The sequence below is a fragment of the Neofelis nebulosa genome, chromosome 14 (genome assembly GCF_028018385.1).
Source record: "Neofelis nebulosa isolate mNeoNeb1 chromosome 14, mNeoNeb1.pri, whole genome shotgun sequence".
In the NCBI taxonomy this organism is placed as follows: Eukaryota; Metazoa; Chordata; class Mammalia; order Carnivora; family Felidae; genus Neofelis; species Neofelis nebulosa.
Genome location: NC_080795.1, coordinates 8,061,098 through 8,077,288, shown reverse-complemented (window position 1 = coordinate 8,077,288; position 16,191 = coordinate 8,061,098). Strand labels below are relative to the sequence as shown.

The following is a 16,191-nucleotide window of genomic DNA, read 5'->3' as shown; positions in this document are numbered from 1 at the left end:
ACTGAGCCATCATGATGATTATTTTTAAGAGCGCCATTACATGTAATTATGTCTTCTTCATATATATGGTGTATGAAAACCTGAATGTGCAGATGAAACAGATTACTCTAGAGCTCATAAAACAGTATGTTAATTTTTTTTAACGTTTATTTTATTATTTTTGAGAGAGACAAAGCATGAGCAGGGAGGGGCAGAGACACACACACACACACACACACACACACACACACACACAGAATCCTGAGCAGGCTCCAGGCTCTGAGCTGTCAGCACAGAGCCCAGTGTGGGGCTCGAACTCACCAACTGCGAGATCATGACCTGAGCCAAAGTCAGACACTCAACTGACTGCGCCACCCAGGTGCCCTGACAGTATGTTAATATAATGTCCTCAGAAAATAAAAATTAGTTACAATATGAGGTTCTATTTTCTGCCTTCTAGGAGAGGTGTACAATAACCTTTAGTTTAGTTTAGTATGAGAGTCAACTCAATACTAAGAAGGTATTAGGCACCTATGCTAATGCTCGTTTTCTGTTTCTGCTCCAAAGTATGGTACTCTATTTTTCAGTTTAATAATCTATTCTAGAATTTTGCTAACAGTCAATCTGTTATTTTAAGATGGTGAAACAGACCTTTTCTCTACCTGGAAAGTCAGAGTTACACTATTAAGCCTCTGAACTGCCAGCATGTCTCCAAGTCCCCAGGACTTCTCCTGGAAATAATTTCAAGATCATATTTCCAAGTTGTTTTCGTTCTAAGGGGTTATAATTTGAGCATTAAGTGATCTAAAGGAAAAAGCCATTCTTTTCTCTTTACCTATTTTGAACTCAGAATGCGGCTTCTAAAAGCAAAGTAGAGCTTCAAAGTTTTAATATGTATGAAATTATATGAAGTTTAAAAAATGAACATTTTGGTTCAAAAAGACTAAATTCAAAGTAATCAGTGATTTATATGGCAATTAAATTGTGTTTTATTCATTTATTTTTATTTTGAGAGAGAGAGAGAGAGTTCGTGTATACCAGGGGGAAGAAGTGTGTGTGTGTTGGGGGCGGGGGGTGGAGGGAAGGGAGAGAGAGAGAGAATATTAAGCAGTTTTCATGCTCCATGCCAGCCCATCGGGTTCCATCCCATGACCATGAGATCATGACTTGAGTTGAAATCGAGTTGGAAGCTCAACAGACTTGAGCCACCCAGGAGCCCCCTAAATTGTGCTCTAAATAAAGTTGCTTTAATTGAAATCTAGTAGCATATTGTTTTGTAGGGGTATGGCATGACAGTTTTTTCTCAAATTTTTACATTTTTTTTAAAAACCTCTCTTTAATGTTTATTATTTATTTTTGAGACAGACAGAACACGAGCGGGGGAGGGGCAGAGAGAGAGGGAGACACAGAATCCAAAGCAGGCTCCAGGCTCTGAGCTGTCAGCACAGAGCCCGACGCGGGGCTTGAACTCACAAACTGTGAGATCACGACCTGAGCTGAAGTTGGGACCCTTAACTGACTGAGTCATGCTTAACTGACTGAGCTACCCAGGTGCCCCATCAACTTCATGCATTTTATAACTCACATTCCCTTTTTTTCTTTCCTTTTTTTTTTTTTTTTTTTTTTTGTGGAAAGGAGGCTTCATGAAGATAGCCCCGAGACTCATCTGGCTGCAGGCTAAGAAGTAGGTATGTAGACTTGGCTTTCTTCTACTTTTTACAGAGTTCTGCTCGTCGCTCCCTCTCTCACTCAAACATACCCCAGTTTACTTCCACTCTCTAGACCTCTTTTCTTTTAAAATTTTTTTTAACGTTTATTTATTTTTGAGACAGAGAGAGACAGAGCATGAACGGGGGAGGGGCAGAGAGAGGGAGGCACAGAATCGGAACTCGAACTCGCAGACCACGAGATCGTGACCTGAGCTGAAGTCGGACACTTAACCGACTGAGCCACCCAGGCGCCCCTCTCTAGACCTCTTTTCAAAAGCGACTTTTCTCAAAGAAATCTCTGTGATCTTTGGAGAAAGGTTAGGTTTTTGCTATGACAGCCCCCTGTACTCCTCTCCTATAGCACCTACGACTGTAATTCGCTAAATAATTATGTAACAGTTGTCTTACTATGGTGTAGCAACAGGCTGTGTCTTACACCTCAGGGCCTACCAGGGTACCTAATACAAAGAACCACAGAAAGCATTTGCACATGCATGCACGTATGCAAAGATGGCAATATTTTAAAAGTTAAACATCGTGTTTAACTTCTTTTTGGATCAATTTTCCGATTACTCCACACAAACACAGTAACTGTAAGCACTTATTCAAACTTCAATTCCCCCACATTAAACTACATTAAAAGTACAGCACATGAAATTTACTTCCACAGGTTGAATCTAACAATAAGCCTGCGAAATCACTGGAAATCATTGTGAAAACATACCTGTTTTAGGGACGGAAAAAAGAAGCGTCTTAACTCACACACCCGATATGCGAACAGTAATCCCTATAATCCGATTCCTTAGTTCCTTGTTTCCCACCCACTGGTTATCTTCCTTCCACGGAGGGCAATTTTTACCCCAAATATTTCCCAAAAATACAGCTGAAAACTGATGGAATTATAGTTAAATCTTTTATCTCGGGTAACTGGAAGCTCTTTGCGCATATGCACTTGAATAAATCTCAAGGTTTTCAAAAAATGTTAACCAACAAAAGGTACTCATCTTCAAGTCTTCACCTTGAGCTGTCACACCCCTGAAGGGGCGTTGACATTTCACTTCCCCCGATTTTTAAACGTCCCCTCGGTTTATAAAAACGAAATCAATCAGCTGCCGCATCTTTTCACAGCAGCCGACAAAGTCGATTTCCCCCTTCCCTTAACGGTAATAGGCGACCTTCCGTGAACTCTGAGGACTTTTCTTTCCTGAAACCACCTTGCCCACGGGTCTTCGACTTGAGCCACGGCTTCGGGGATCAATCACACGTGGCTTGCGAGGCCTACATTTCTGGGCAAGAACCGGGCTAGAAATGAAGAGGGACGCGTTTTTACTTACTCCACAAATGCCCTGGAGCACAGGCAAAGGATCTTACAATCCTCCTCCCGGTCTTCAACGAAGAGAAACATTTCGGCCACGCGGCTCCACTTGTCGCAGCACATTTTCCCACTTCGGAGCAGGAAGCCCTGCGACCAGCGGCACGGGACCGGCCTTCCCGGCCTCTGCTTGGTTCCCGGACACCGAAAAGAGGTCTCGCCGGCGCGCCCGGTGGGGGGGGGGGGGGGGGAGGGCGGGGGAACGTCAGGAGTTTACAAACGGGCCCGGGGGTGCTCGAGCCCGCAGCGAGCGGAGGGGCCGCCACCGGAAACGGTTCCTGGCGGCCCCGGAAGGGGCGGGGCGGCAGGCGGTGCTCGGCCCAACGCGGTCCGGGCTGCCGCGGGTGTTTGTCTTTTTCATCACAGGTTGCTCGTGGGGCAGAACGCTGGTCGCTGAAATTTCTCCGCTTCCCTGGGTCGCTGAGCCCCCGAAGGGCTCCCGCCGCTGCTCGAGGGTGAGGGCGAGCCGCCTCCGCCCCTCCCGCCAGAGGCGCGTCGGTCCTCCTCTTGTCCTCCGTTTCCGGCGCGCGGCTCCGCATCAGTCTCGCGGGGCTCTGAGCCGCCAGGACCGCGAGTCTCGTCTCGGTGAGGCAGTCCCGGAGTCCCCGGCGGTTCCCGCAGTACTCGGTATAAGCTCGGGCACCGGAGTGGCGGGGAGGGGTGGCCCTGCCTGGGTCACAACGAGCCCTTTCACTCCGCCGCGCATCACCCCCCCCCCCCCCCAACCCCCGCGCTTAAAAACCTCGTTTCATCTCAACTTAGGCGGCGAGGCGAGGTGTCACAACCTCACTACAGGCCTCTGGGGCTTGCCCGGCGACCTCTGGTTCCGGGATCCGAATCGAGCCTTCTGGGGGGATCACGGGCGTGTACGGGAGAGGCCGCAGGAATAAGTGGTTAAGAAGGCTTCCGGACGAGTCAGGCTTGGAATCCTGGTTTGATGCCCCTTTGCTGCCTCTGTGATCCGGGCAAGCGAAGTAACCCTCCTGAGCCTCTTTGTGATCATCTGTAAAATAGGAACGGTGAATAGTAGTACCTGCCGCCTCGGGCGGCTGGAAGGACTAAACGAAACTGTGTATCCGATCGCTCGTGTGCTATTAATAGTTTGAGTGGGTACCTACTTTGTGCGCGCAGGCACTGCGTTGGTCCCTGGGGTTGGCAGCCTGTGGAACAGATTTCTGCCCTCAGGCTGCCGATGCGTAAGAAAAATGCGTGTGCACATAACCAGGACGCCGAAAACTGGAACACCACTGCTAGATTTGAAAAAGGAAGTTAGTATTTGGTGTGTGGTATTCGTTGAGACTGCCCGGGCAGCTTCCTTAAAGAAGCAAGTTCAGACTTGGGGGTGGTTGGAGCATTTCAGGGCTTGGTTGTGCTGTTAATGCTGAAATGGCATTGCTACTTCTTTAGCCTCTGTTAAAGCTGAGATAAAATCCAGATGTTTAACACAGTCCTTAATGTTTTGGTCGCATTTACTATTGGATAGAAATAGAAGATTAATTTTCGAATGAAATGTTTATTTCCACCTGGTGTCCGAGATAGGCTCATAAGAGTGCTGCCCAGTTACAGATACACCCGTATAGATGTGCAACATTTGGGGGGTGAGGATAGGTTAAGGAAAAAAAAAAAGGTAGAACAGTAATTATCAGAATGCAAGATTCTAGCTAAAAGTTGAAGGACATTCTAGGGTTTAAAAAAAAAAAAAAATCCCAAACCTTGGAAGGTAGTTCATATCAGAACTTAGAGTTTGAAACTTGAAATCTAAAAGGTAATTGTTTTTATTTATTTTTAAATTTTTAAAATTTTCTTTAAATTTGTTTTTGAGACAGAGTATGAGCAGGGGAGAGTCAGAGAGAGAGGGAGACACAGAATCCGAAGCAGGCTCCAGGCTCTGAGCTGTCAGCACAGAGCCCGATGCGGGGCTCAAACTCATGGACTGTGAGATCATGACCTGAGCTGAAGTCGGACGCCTAACCAACTGAGCCACCCAGGCGCCCCTGGTTTTTACTTTTTTAATGTTTATTTTTGAGAGAGGGAGAGAGAAGAGAGCTCGCACGCGAGTGAGAGAGAGGGAGAGAGAAGAGAGCTCGCACGAGTGAGCTTGGGGAGGGGTGAGAGAGAGGGAGACAGAATCAAAGCAGGCTCCAGGCTCCTGGCTCTCAGCACAGAGCCTGATGCTGGGCTCGAACCTACAAACCGTGAGATCATGACCTGAGCTGAAGTTGGACACTTAAACCGACTGAGCCACCCAGGCGCCCCTAAAAGATATTGTTTTAAAGATAAAATTACTAGGTTTGCCAGATGTTTTAATGGAGATATTAGATAAACTTCAGTTTTATTGATGGTTTGAAGTAGAATGCTTATTCGCTAGAACTGAGTCCTATCCCCCTGTTAAACAATTATTAAAAATGCAGAAAGGAAAAGGGAAAATTAATTTTATTTCAGCGAGTATTTAATTGGCATTTTCAATGTATCCTTAATGTGGCTTATATACTGAAAGTAAAAAATTGATCTGCTGCCATCCATGGTGCTAAAAGTACTGATAACGGGTGTTTAAAAAATAGATCTATTTCTGGGTGCCTAGGTGGCTCAGTCAGTTAAGCGTCCGACTTCTGCTCAGGTCATGATCTCACACCTCAGAGTTCGAGCCCCGTGTTGGGTTCTGTGCTGACAGCTCAGAGCCTAGAGCCTGCCTCAGATTCTGTGTCTCCCTCTCTGTCTGTCCCTTCCCTCCTCATGCTCTGTCTCTCTCTCCGTCAAAAATAAAATAAAAATGTTAAAAAAAAATTTTTTCTTTTTATTTTCTATAACTTATTTATTTTTTATAATTTCATCCAAGTTAGCACATGGTGCCACAGTGATTTCAGGAGAAGATTCCTTAGTGCCCCTCCCCCATTTAGCCCTTCCCCCTCCCACAATCCCTCCAGCAACCCTGTTTGTTCTTTGTATTTAAGAATCTCTTCTGTTTTGTCCCCCTCATTGTTTTTATATTATTTTTGCTTTCCTTGCTTTATGTTCATCTGTTTGAGATCTTAAAGTCCTCCTATAAGCGAAGTCATATATTTGTCTTTCTCTGACTAATTTCGCTCAGCATAATACCCTCTAGTTCCATCCATGTAGTTGCAAATGGCAAGATTTCTTCTTTTTGATCACTGAGTAATAAATACTCCATTGTATATATAGACCACATCTTCTTTATCCATTCATCCATCAGTGGACATTTGGGCTCTTTCCACACTTTGGCTATTGTTGATAGTGCTACTATAAGCGTTGGGGTACATGTGTCCCTTCGAAGCAGCATACCTGTATCCCTTGGATGAATACTTAGTAGTGCAATTGCTGGGTCTTAGGGTAGTTCTAGTTTTAACTTTTTGAGGAACCTCCATGCTGTTTTCCAGAGTGGCTGTACCAGTTTGCTTTCCCCCCCCCAATTTTTTTAAACAGATTTATTAACTTAAGTTTTTACAGAAAACAAGAAGTCCTCTGTTCTGATTTATTAGTTTTTGAAATGTTCTTATTTTAAAGTGTGTAAAGTCAATTACAATAAATGTGCTTCACTATCAATGTCAACATTACGATATTTTTTTAATATGTGATGCGAGGACTGTGTTTGATTGTAGATTTTTTTTTTTTTTTTGGTTGGAGTAACCTGTTATTTTGGTAATGAAAATACTGTATCTCCCCCCAAACCACTTTTAACCATTATAGTTTTTAATTGGATCAAAACAAAGTGGTAAGGAGTCCAGTATAGCCCGTGGTAAATTGGAGGGGGACAAGGGCCAGGCAGAAGTGGTGGGAAGACAGAAATTGCAATCTTAATATTTTCAGCTTTCTGTTAGAGAGAGAGGGACAGAGATCTTACAGAGAATGTAGTGAAAACCAGAGTAGGAGGTAGGAGCTGGATTTTCATTTTGGTCCTTGGTTCTTCACTAAATTAATTTAGTAACTTTGGGCACGTGAACTTGGCTTTCTCTTTTAACTGGTTTCTGCAAAATTAAGAGGTTGCATTCTTTGACTTGTAAAGCCAATTTTCATATTATTGAAAGTAAGTATCCACTCAAAGGCTTGTAATTCAGACGCCTCTGGTAGTTCTTTAGTGGCAGGTTTTAGGGCACTGTCTTGGTCCACATTTTTTGTCACGGATTTGAAGGAACACAGGTAAGGTCTATATTTAGCTGGTATTTGTTAGGTGCCTACTATGTGCCAGACATATTATTGTAAGTGCTTTACATATGTTTTCTCATATGGGTTTTTTTAATTTTTTTTTTTACATTTATTTATTTTTGAGAGAGAGAGAGAGCGAGCACAAGTGGGGGAGGGGCAGAGAGAGAAGGGGACACAGAATCCGAAGCAGGTTCCAGGCTCTGAGCTGTCAGCACAGGGCCCGAAGGCAGGGCTTGAACTCACAAACTGTGAGATCATGATCTGAGCTGAAGTCGGACGCTCAACTGACTAAGCCACCCAGGCGCCCCATTCTCATATGATTTTTTAATATTTATTTATTTTTGAAGGAGGGAGAGATAGAGCGTGAGCAGGAGAGGGGCAGAGAGAGAGAGAGAGATACAGAATCCAAAACAGGTTCTGGGCTCCAAGCTGTCAGCACAGAGCCCGACATGGGGCTCGAACCCACGAGCTGTGAGATCATGACCTGAGCTGAAGTCAGACGCTTAACCTACTGAACCACACAGGCACCCTGATTTTCTCATATGATTTTGTTTACTGATGTATCCTCAAGTGTTTAGAATAGTGTGGAGCACGAACTACTTGCTTAATAAGTATATGTTGAGTAAATGAATTAATAACCCAATGACATAGTCTTCTCTGGGCCATCCCCTGTCTTAGACGCTGTATTTATCCCCTGTGGTCTAGTCAAGGACCGGTCCCAACATTATTCCTCTCCTGCATCATCTCTTTCTTACTCTCCCATTGACCCATTACCATTGGTATTAAAGCTTGCTGTTTTCTTTCATCTTAAAACAACAACAAACTTGACCCACATTCCCCTCTAGATACTCACCCTACTTTTCTGTTCCTTTTTGTGTCAGCATTTCTCTGCAGAGTTGTCCATATTTGCTGTTTCCAATTCGTTGCCCTTTTTTTTTTTCATGAATTTACTCCACCTGACTTTCATCCTCACTGTATCAAAATATTTCTTAATTATCAGGGTTTGTCAATGTCTCTGTGTTGTAAGACGCAGTGATCAATGCTTATTTCTTAGGCCTCTCAGTATCATTTGAAACAGCTGAATACTCTTTCCTTACTTTGACACACAGGGTGCCATTCCTGGAAGGAGAGTGTTGGTTCCTCATGGTTTTTCCAACTTCTAAAATGTTGAGGGCTGCAAGGCTCAGTCCTGGGGACTCTTTTTATTCTAGATGCGCCCCCCCCCCCCCCAGGAGGAATATATGTCTGTATTCCTCTAGTCCTGATCTTCCTGCTGACCTGTATGTCCAGCTGCCTGTTAAAGGTCTTCACTTGGATGTCTACTAGAATCTTAACATGTTCTAAATTGAATTTCTGATGTCGAGACCACTCCCAAACCTGTTCTTCCTGTAACTCCGTCTTTTCTCAAGCTAGCTAATAACAGTGGTGATCATAGCAATATTAGGTCTGCCTAGGTCACACGGGAAGTGACAGTGTCTCCTGGAATACAAGCCCACATTGCCAAAACTGCAGTCCTCCCAGACTTCTCTCTTTCACTCACATTCTACAGACGTTCATAGCAATTCCAGTGGCTTTATCTTTACGATAGATCCAGAAACTGATGGTCTCTTACAGACAGACCTTCACTCTGTTAGCCTTGTCTGAGCCATTTTCAGCATTTCACTTACTGCCTTAACTTCTCTTTTGCTCCCTATGCAGTGTATTCTCAACACAGTGGTCACTTAAAGCTGCAGTCAGGCTGTCTGTCTCTTCTGGTGCCCTCTCCAGCTCACTTAAGATGAAAGCTGGCCTAGAGAGTTCCACAGTGCTACCTCTCTGCCCATTTCTGACCCCTCTCCCTTCACTCTTCTCAGCCTGCTACCCTGCTGCTCCTCACCTTACCAAGTACACACCCTCTGCGTCTGCTTTTATTTTAGCCAGGAATTCTCCAAATTCCCACATCATTTGCTTCCTCACTTCCTCAGGTCTCCGCTCAAATGTACCTTTCAGGAGTCCTTCTTGGGCTATGATATTAAAACATTGCAACCCCCTCCTACCCTCTTACCCTGCTGTAGATTTTTCTCCATAGCGTCATGACCTAGCGTCATCTAACGTAGTGTATCTATTACCATATCCCAGTTTTACAGATTTTAGCAAGTTGAGGCACAGGTGGGTTACTGTACCTGTTGCTCTCAATATCAAACTGGAGTCCATCACGGAGTGACCGGAGTGGTGAGAGGTTATGACGCTAGGGTCTGAGGAGTGGTTGAAAGAACTGAGATTTTTTTTTTTTTAATGTTTATTTATTTTTGAGAGAGAGCGTGCGCAAGGGGGCCAAGGGGTGCAGAGAGACTGGGAGACAGAGACTCCCCAGCAGGCTGTGCACTGATGGCTCAGGGCCTTGACGCGGGGCTCCATCTTAAGAACTGTGAGGTCATGACCTGAGCCCAAATCAAGAGTTGGACGCTTAAGCAACTGAGCCACCCAGGCGCCCCAAAAGAATTCAGGATTCTGACTAGAAAACGGGATTTCACAGCTTATCATAGCTGTGCCGTGTCTCACAGAAGTTCTATGGTGTAGAACTAGGTCAGGCAGGGAAAAGTTACAGTCAGGTAAGTATGTATGGACGATCTTTTGTGGATTGATGGATGGTTTGGAAGATGGAATTGGACAACTTTTGAGTTTCCGGTTCTGAAAGGGCTTAAATCAAAATCGAGGATGACCATTTTGGAGGAGGCCCTTTCCTGCAGCACGGGGGCACAGTTCAGGGACTGTGCATGAAGATGTCCACATAACTTCTGTCCCTGGATGTGCGCCTGTGTGCTGTCCCTCTTCGTTGTATGTGTTTGTTAAGTATGTGTGATAACTGAAAGTGTAATTGAGCATAAGAGGTATAGTTCTATTACCCATTTTGAGTGGGGGAGGTACTAAAGAAGGTTTTAAAATCACAAGATTTTATGATCCTGTTAAAATCGGAAATGAGACTAGTTTAGAGGGGGCAATTGTATTAAGCAGTAAGGGTCGGATCAAAATGATTGGTTTTTAGGCCTAGGAGAAGCTCCTTTTAACATATTTGAGAAGCCATCATAAACTTTAACTTATGAACATTTTTTAAAAGCTCTTTTTGTGGAGGTGTAATTCACCATAACGTGGACCATTTTGAAATGTACAACTTGATGGTTTTTGGCATATTCACAAGGTTGTACGGCCATTACTACTATCTAATTCCGGAACCTTTTCATTCTTCCCAAAAGACACTTCCATTTCCATTAGCAGCCACTTCTCATTGCCCTCTCCTCCAGCCCCTGGAAGCCACTTGCCTCTCTGTCTCTACTGATTAGCTTCTTCTGGGAATCTCATATAAATGGAATCATGTAAAAGGCGGCCTTTCGTGTCTGACTTTTTTTTACCTCGTATGTTTTTAAGGTTCATGCCTGTTGTAACATGAGCCAGTACCTCTTTCCTTTGTATGACTGAATGATATTCTATTGTTTGGGTGTAGTACATTTCGTTTATCCATTCATTAGTTGATGGGCATTTGTGTTGTTTCCACTTTTTGGTCCTTAGGAGTAATTCTGCTATCAACATTCATACACGAATTTTTGTGTGAATGTGTGTTTTCAGTTTTCTGGCATACGTACCTAGCAGTAGAATTGTTGGGTCATAAGGTAACTCTATGTGTAGCTTTTTGAGGAATCGCCAGACTGATTTATTTCCACACTGACTGCATCATTTTTACTCCCACCGACAACATATGAAGGTACTAATTTCTCCACATCGTCATCAACACTTACTTTCCATTTTCGTAGTTCTAGCCATGTTACTGGGGGAAAACTCCAATTTTAAAAAGTAGTAGGTTTTGCTATGTTTATATTGCCTTCTAAATGACCACATCCTGATACATTATACGGGTTCAAGTCTTCAGATGGGTTGATGAGAATATGATGTAATTGAAGTCCACGTCACTGTATGGTAACAAATGGCAGCTACATTTGTGGTGAGCCCAGCAAAACATTCAGAGTTTTTGAATCACTGTGTTGAACACCTGAAACTAACATAGCATCGTGTGTCCAATATATTTCAGTGAAAAAAATAAAGCCCAGCTTGTGGGCTTAGCATGTGCCGTGTTTAGCTTCTCTTATCATCGCAGGCCCACATTTCTCACAATCAATGCTGTTGGTGACAAGGAAATTAGACTAAATCCTCCACCCCTGGAAGACCAAGTCAGATCGCAGGCCCTGCCAATAAATCAGGGAGCAAGATAATCTTGGCATAAAGACAACGAACGTATAACTGCTGTTGTGTATCTGTCTCTACCTCTTCCTCCACCCCTTTCTTTACTATGTCTTCTTGTCTCATCTCCAAAGGGTTTGAGATGATTTTTGTAAAGACTATGTCGTATGCAGTGATGACAAAATGTCTCTAAGAATAGAATCAGAACCTAAGAAAACAGGAATGAAAGAAGGAAATCTTGTGTAGAGAACATGATCATAAGAGCTAATGTAATTATATCATTGAAAATCATATTTGACCATCAACTTATTATTTGGCAAAGTTACTAAAAAGAGACCTGTTCAGTTATACATTTTACTTTCATACTTTTTCTCCAAAGAATCAAAAATTTTGTATAGCTCTGAATTTTTTTTGGTGCTTATTTGTTTTTGAGAGAGATAGAGAGACACGGTGTGAAGTAGGGGAGGGACAGAGAGAGAAGGAGACACAGAATGAGAAACAGGCTCCAGGCTCTGAGCTGTCAGCACAGAGCCCGACGTGGAGCTCAAACTCCCAAACCGTGAGATTGTGACCAGAGCCTAAGTCCGGTGCTTAACCTACTGAGCCATCCAGGCACTCCTAGCTCTGAATTTTAAAAGAAAGTCTTAGGTGGGGCTTTATATACTAGAAATAAGTGTATAGCGTTGTCCTCACTAAAGCATTGGTCACGAGAATGATTTAACTGTGATACACTAGTGTGGGGTTATATTTGTCACACATATGTGAATGCCTTTTGCTATTTATTTTATGGAAATTCTAACTCTAGATATTAATGATTATATTTTTTAAGCATATTTTTCTTTGTATACTGTGTTTTCCAGAACATATACACTGAAGATTGGGACAAGATATTTGCCTAATTTTTGGTAAGTGACTGGTTTAGAGATAAGTGGCATAAAATAATTGTATGGCTATAGTTTCAGTCATTGAAGCCTTAAGAGAAATTTTAGTGACTACAAGATAAAAATGACACTGATAAATTTTTATTATTGCATAATGTCAAAAGAATAGAGAAATTTTTTGTAAACCTGCTTGTAAAGGACAGTACACACAAATGTATGTCATCATTTCCTAAAGAATTGGGTTACTTTTATTGACTCAAATATTGATGCTTTTGTGAAGAGCAGTTATGTCAACATAGCCCAATTTAAGATACAAACATTCAGTGTGTGATCCACTTAAGATGTAAGTGAAATTGTTAAGATCAATCCGAAATCTCATTCTTCATCAGGTTTATTTTCCTTCTCAATTATAGCTTGTGAGTTATTTCAAAAGCTAAACCTGACATGCTTCATGAGCATGCAAATGAAACCTTATAATTTTCACATTTAAATCTGCAACAAAGTTAACCATGAACAATGTACTCCTTTTTGGTATTAAGAAATGATTCTATAGGGGCACCTGGGTGACTCAGTTGGTTAAGCATCTGACTTCAACTCAGGTCATGATCTCACGGTTTGTAAGTTGGAGCCCCATGTGGGGCTCTGTGCTGACTGACAGCTCAGAGCCGGGATCCTGTCTGGGATTCTGTGTCTCCCTCTTTCTCTGCCACTCCCCTGGGGGCGGTCTCTCTCTCTCTCTCTCTCTCTCTCTCTTTCAAAAATAAACATTAAAAAAAAAAATGAAATAAGAGGCGCTTGGGTGGCTCAGTTTTTTAAGCATCCGACTTCAGCTCAGGTCACGATCTCACAGTTCGTGGGTTTGAGCCCCATGTCAGGTTCTGTGCTAACAGCTTAGAGCCTAGAGCCTGCTTCGGATTCTGTGTCTCCCTGTCTGTCTGTCCCTCCCCTGCTTGCTCTCTGTTTCTCTCTCAAAATAAATTAACATTAAAAAATTAAAAAAAAAAGGGGGGGGGGGTGTCTGGGTGGCTCAGTTGGTTGAGCGTCCGACTTTGGCTCAGGTCACGATCTCGTGGTCTGTGAGTTCGAGCCCCGTGTCGGGCTCTGTGCTGATAGCTCGGAGCCTGGAGCCTGTGTCTCCCTCTCCCTCTCCCTGTGTCTCCCTCTCTCTCTGCCCCTCCCCTGCTCATGCTCTCTCTCTCTCTCTCTCTCTTTCTGTCAAAAATAAACATTAAAAGAAAAATGTAAAAAAATGATTCTGTATAGTATTTATGTAGACTGAAACATTTAACTTCTCAGTTGTGAAGAGAATAACATTGGATTATTTTTCCCTTCTAGTGGCAAAATTAAAGACCTACCATGACAATGAAGAAAGAGACTGAATTTGTCATTTTCACCTAAAGAAAGATGATAGACAGAAATCAAACCTGCGGTATAGGACAGGATTCTGTGCCCTATATGACTTGTCTGATTCACATCCTCGAAGGATGGTTTGATGTGGAGCAGTTGGAGGACTATTTGAATTTTGCAAACTATCTCTTGTGGGTTTTTACACCACTAATACTTTTAATACTTCCTTACTTTACTATCTTTCTTCTCTATCTTACTATTATTTTCTTACACATTTATAAGAGGAAGAATGTATTAAAAGAAGCCTACTCTCATAATTTATGGGACGGTGCAAGGAAGACGGTGGCGACTCTCTGGGATGGACACGCAGCAGTTTGGCACGGTAAGCAAGAGTCCCCTGCTGTCTGTGTTGCCGTTCACGTGTGTGGCACTGAAACTGTCTCACCGTTCGTGATACTGAAAAGTACAAGGGATATTTCCCTAGTTCCTTTCATCTGTCTGCATGCAGTGTGCGTTTACATGTCTTTTTTTAAATGATTGTGTTTTTTTTTGTTTTTTTGTTTTTTTTAATTTTAGTGTTTGTTTATTTTTGAGACAGAGAGGCAGAGTGCGAGCAGGGGAGGGTCAGAGAGAGGGAGACACAGAATCTGGAACCGGCTCTAGACTGAGCGGTCAGCACAGAGCCTGACGCGGGGCTCGAACCCACGAGCTGTGAGATCATGACCTGAGCTGAAGTCGGAGGCCCAACCGACTGAGCCACCCAGGAGCCCCTAAATGATTGTTTTCAAACACGTTACTTTTTCTTAAAGAACCATACAACAGTGTAGGCTGTTACGATAACGTAAAATATAAAAGTGCATATGTGAGACATCTAAGAGTAAGAAACTAATTAAAACGGTGTAGAAACCTATTTTGAAAATAGGTTTAATTATTTAAATGCTTTAATTATTTAGTGTTTAATTCCATCTTGTTCAAAGTAAGTTTGCACTTTCCTAGTCAAATTAGATTTTTTTTTGAAAAAGAATTATTAACTAATAATGTTAAATATAATTTTATACCAAAATTTATCCATTTTCTGTTTGCTTCATTTCAGAGGTTATTATGTCTCTTGAAGAAATGAGATAGCAATAAGTTTCTCTCCAGGATATTCATTCTTTTCTTCATCATTTGAGAGATTGTGATGTTTTACATTGAATGATTGGTGGTTCTTTGGCCATCATGAGAATTGCCCTCCTGTGGCCTGTTATCAAGGACTTGGTGTTTTTCTCTACCAGTTTTTATCTTATTCATCATTTTTGCTTAAGGACTATACAAAAATTCAGTAGGTGTTTAACAAAGATGTGCTTTCTATTTCATGTTAAGCATCAAAATCGTTTCACGGAAATACACAGAAGGAAGCACAGATTTTGAAATAGGTACTGGAGGAAATACATATCATGGAAGTATAAGGCTGCTGTTAGCACAGATTGCCAGTAACACGCTTATTAGGCCATTGTGTCATCATTTTGATATGACCTACGTTCTTATAAGTCTTTTGAGCATTTAGTATGCCATACACTGTTGAATGCTTGATATACATTAATTCTTTTAAAACTTAGAATAGATAGAGTCTACATATTATCTCCATTTTGCGGTTTTCCTGTGAGGAAATTGAGGAACAGGGAGGTTGTTATTTGCCCAAGACACGCTAGGAAGCTAGGAAGACGAGCCAGGGTACAATCTCCGCTATCAGGCTCTAAAGCCTGTCCTCTTGGGATCTGTGCTCTGTGGAAAGTTTGTCCCAGGTTGGGGATTCAAGGTCACACGTCATGGTGAATACCTGAATAGCAGGTTTGCAACCAGGAGCCATATACCTTTGATGTACTGAATTCAGAATATTTACTCGTGAATACTAGTGCTCCTGCCGGTCGTTACAACTCTCATACACTCTAATGGTGGTTTTACATGAGACAAGATGATACTTCCGCTTTCCACGTGTGCCCGTCTGCAGAGACTGCGTCGGTGTCGGCCGCTGTCGCTTGTTGTCTTTAAAACAGGCACACGGAACTTCTTTGGCATTGTTGACAATACTTACTGGGAATATGTATCCCCCTCTTACGTATACGCCCCCCCTATTTCAGGATAATGTATAGCGTGAGGAATTTGAATTTATTCATATTTCAGGAGACATGATTTAATTTAGGTAACTTTAAGCACTAAGCTCATTTTGTAATAGAATATATACTTTTGGGGTGTTTTTATTTTTCTGAGGTACTTTTAAAAATACTTTTATGGCTCAGAGGAAGTAAAAGGCATAGTTCTTAGCCTCTTTTAATGTTTTTTTATGGTAACTTGGCACTGTATTTTATTAGGATAAGTGATACTCTTTTAAAAGTGAGTTTTCCTTATTCGATCATTAAAAACAAGGAAATTCTGCCATTTACAACAATATGGATGGACCTTGAAGACATTATGCTAAGTGGAATAAGTCAGACAGAGAAATATAAATACTGTATTTATGGCACCAAGAATTGATAATTGATTTTCTCTA

The 16,191-nt window shown here is 42.4% G+C and overlaps 2 protein-coding genes across 7 annotated transcripts in view; one reads left to right on the top strand and one right to left on the bottom strand.

Annotated features, from left to right (window-relative positions):
- The window catches only part of TGS1 (trimethylguanosine synthase 1), a 43,204-nt gene extending 39,961 nt beyond the window's left edge, over window positions 1-3,243 (bottom strand). For both annotated transcript variants that reach the window (XM_058699604.1, XM_058699605.1), the window contains exon 1: window positions 3,023-3,243. In XM_058699604.1, the coding sequence (XP_058555587.1) occupies window positions 3,023-3,126 (104 nt within the window). In that variant the 5' untranslated portion in view covers window positions 3,127-3,243. The remainder of the gene's footprint in view (window positions 1-3,022) is intronic.
- A 263-nt stretch (window positions 3,244-3,506) lies between these two features.
- TMEM68 (transmembrane protein 68) overlaps window positions 3,507-16,191 on the top strand; it is a 60,783-nt gene continuing 48,098 nt past the window's right edge. For 2 of the 5 annotated variants that reach the window (XM_058699610.1, XM_058699606.1), the window contains exons 1-3: window positions 3,507-3,645; window positions 12,294-12,338; window positions 13,650-14,043. In XM_058699610.1, coding sequence (XP_058555593.1) covers window positions 13,719-14,043 — 325 coding nt within the window. In that variant the 5' untranslated portion in view covers window positions 3,507-3,645; window positions 12,294-12,338; window positions 13,650-13,718. Of the gene's footprint in view, window positions 3,691-12,293; window positions 12,339-13,649; window positions 14,044-16,191 lie in introns of those variants that run through there. The other 3 variants (XM_058699607.1, XM_058699608.1, XM_058699611.1) reach the window with 3 other exon arrangements.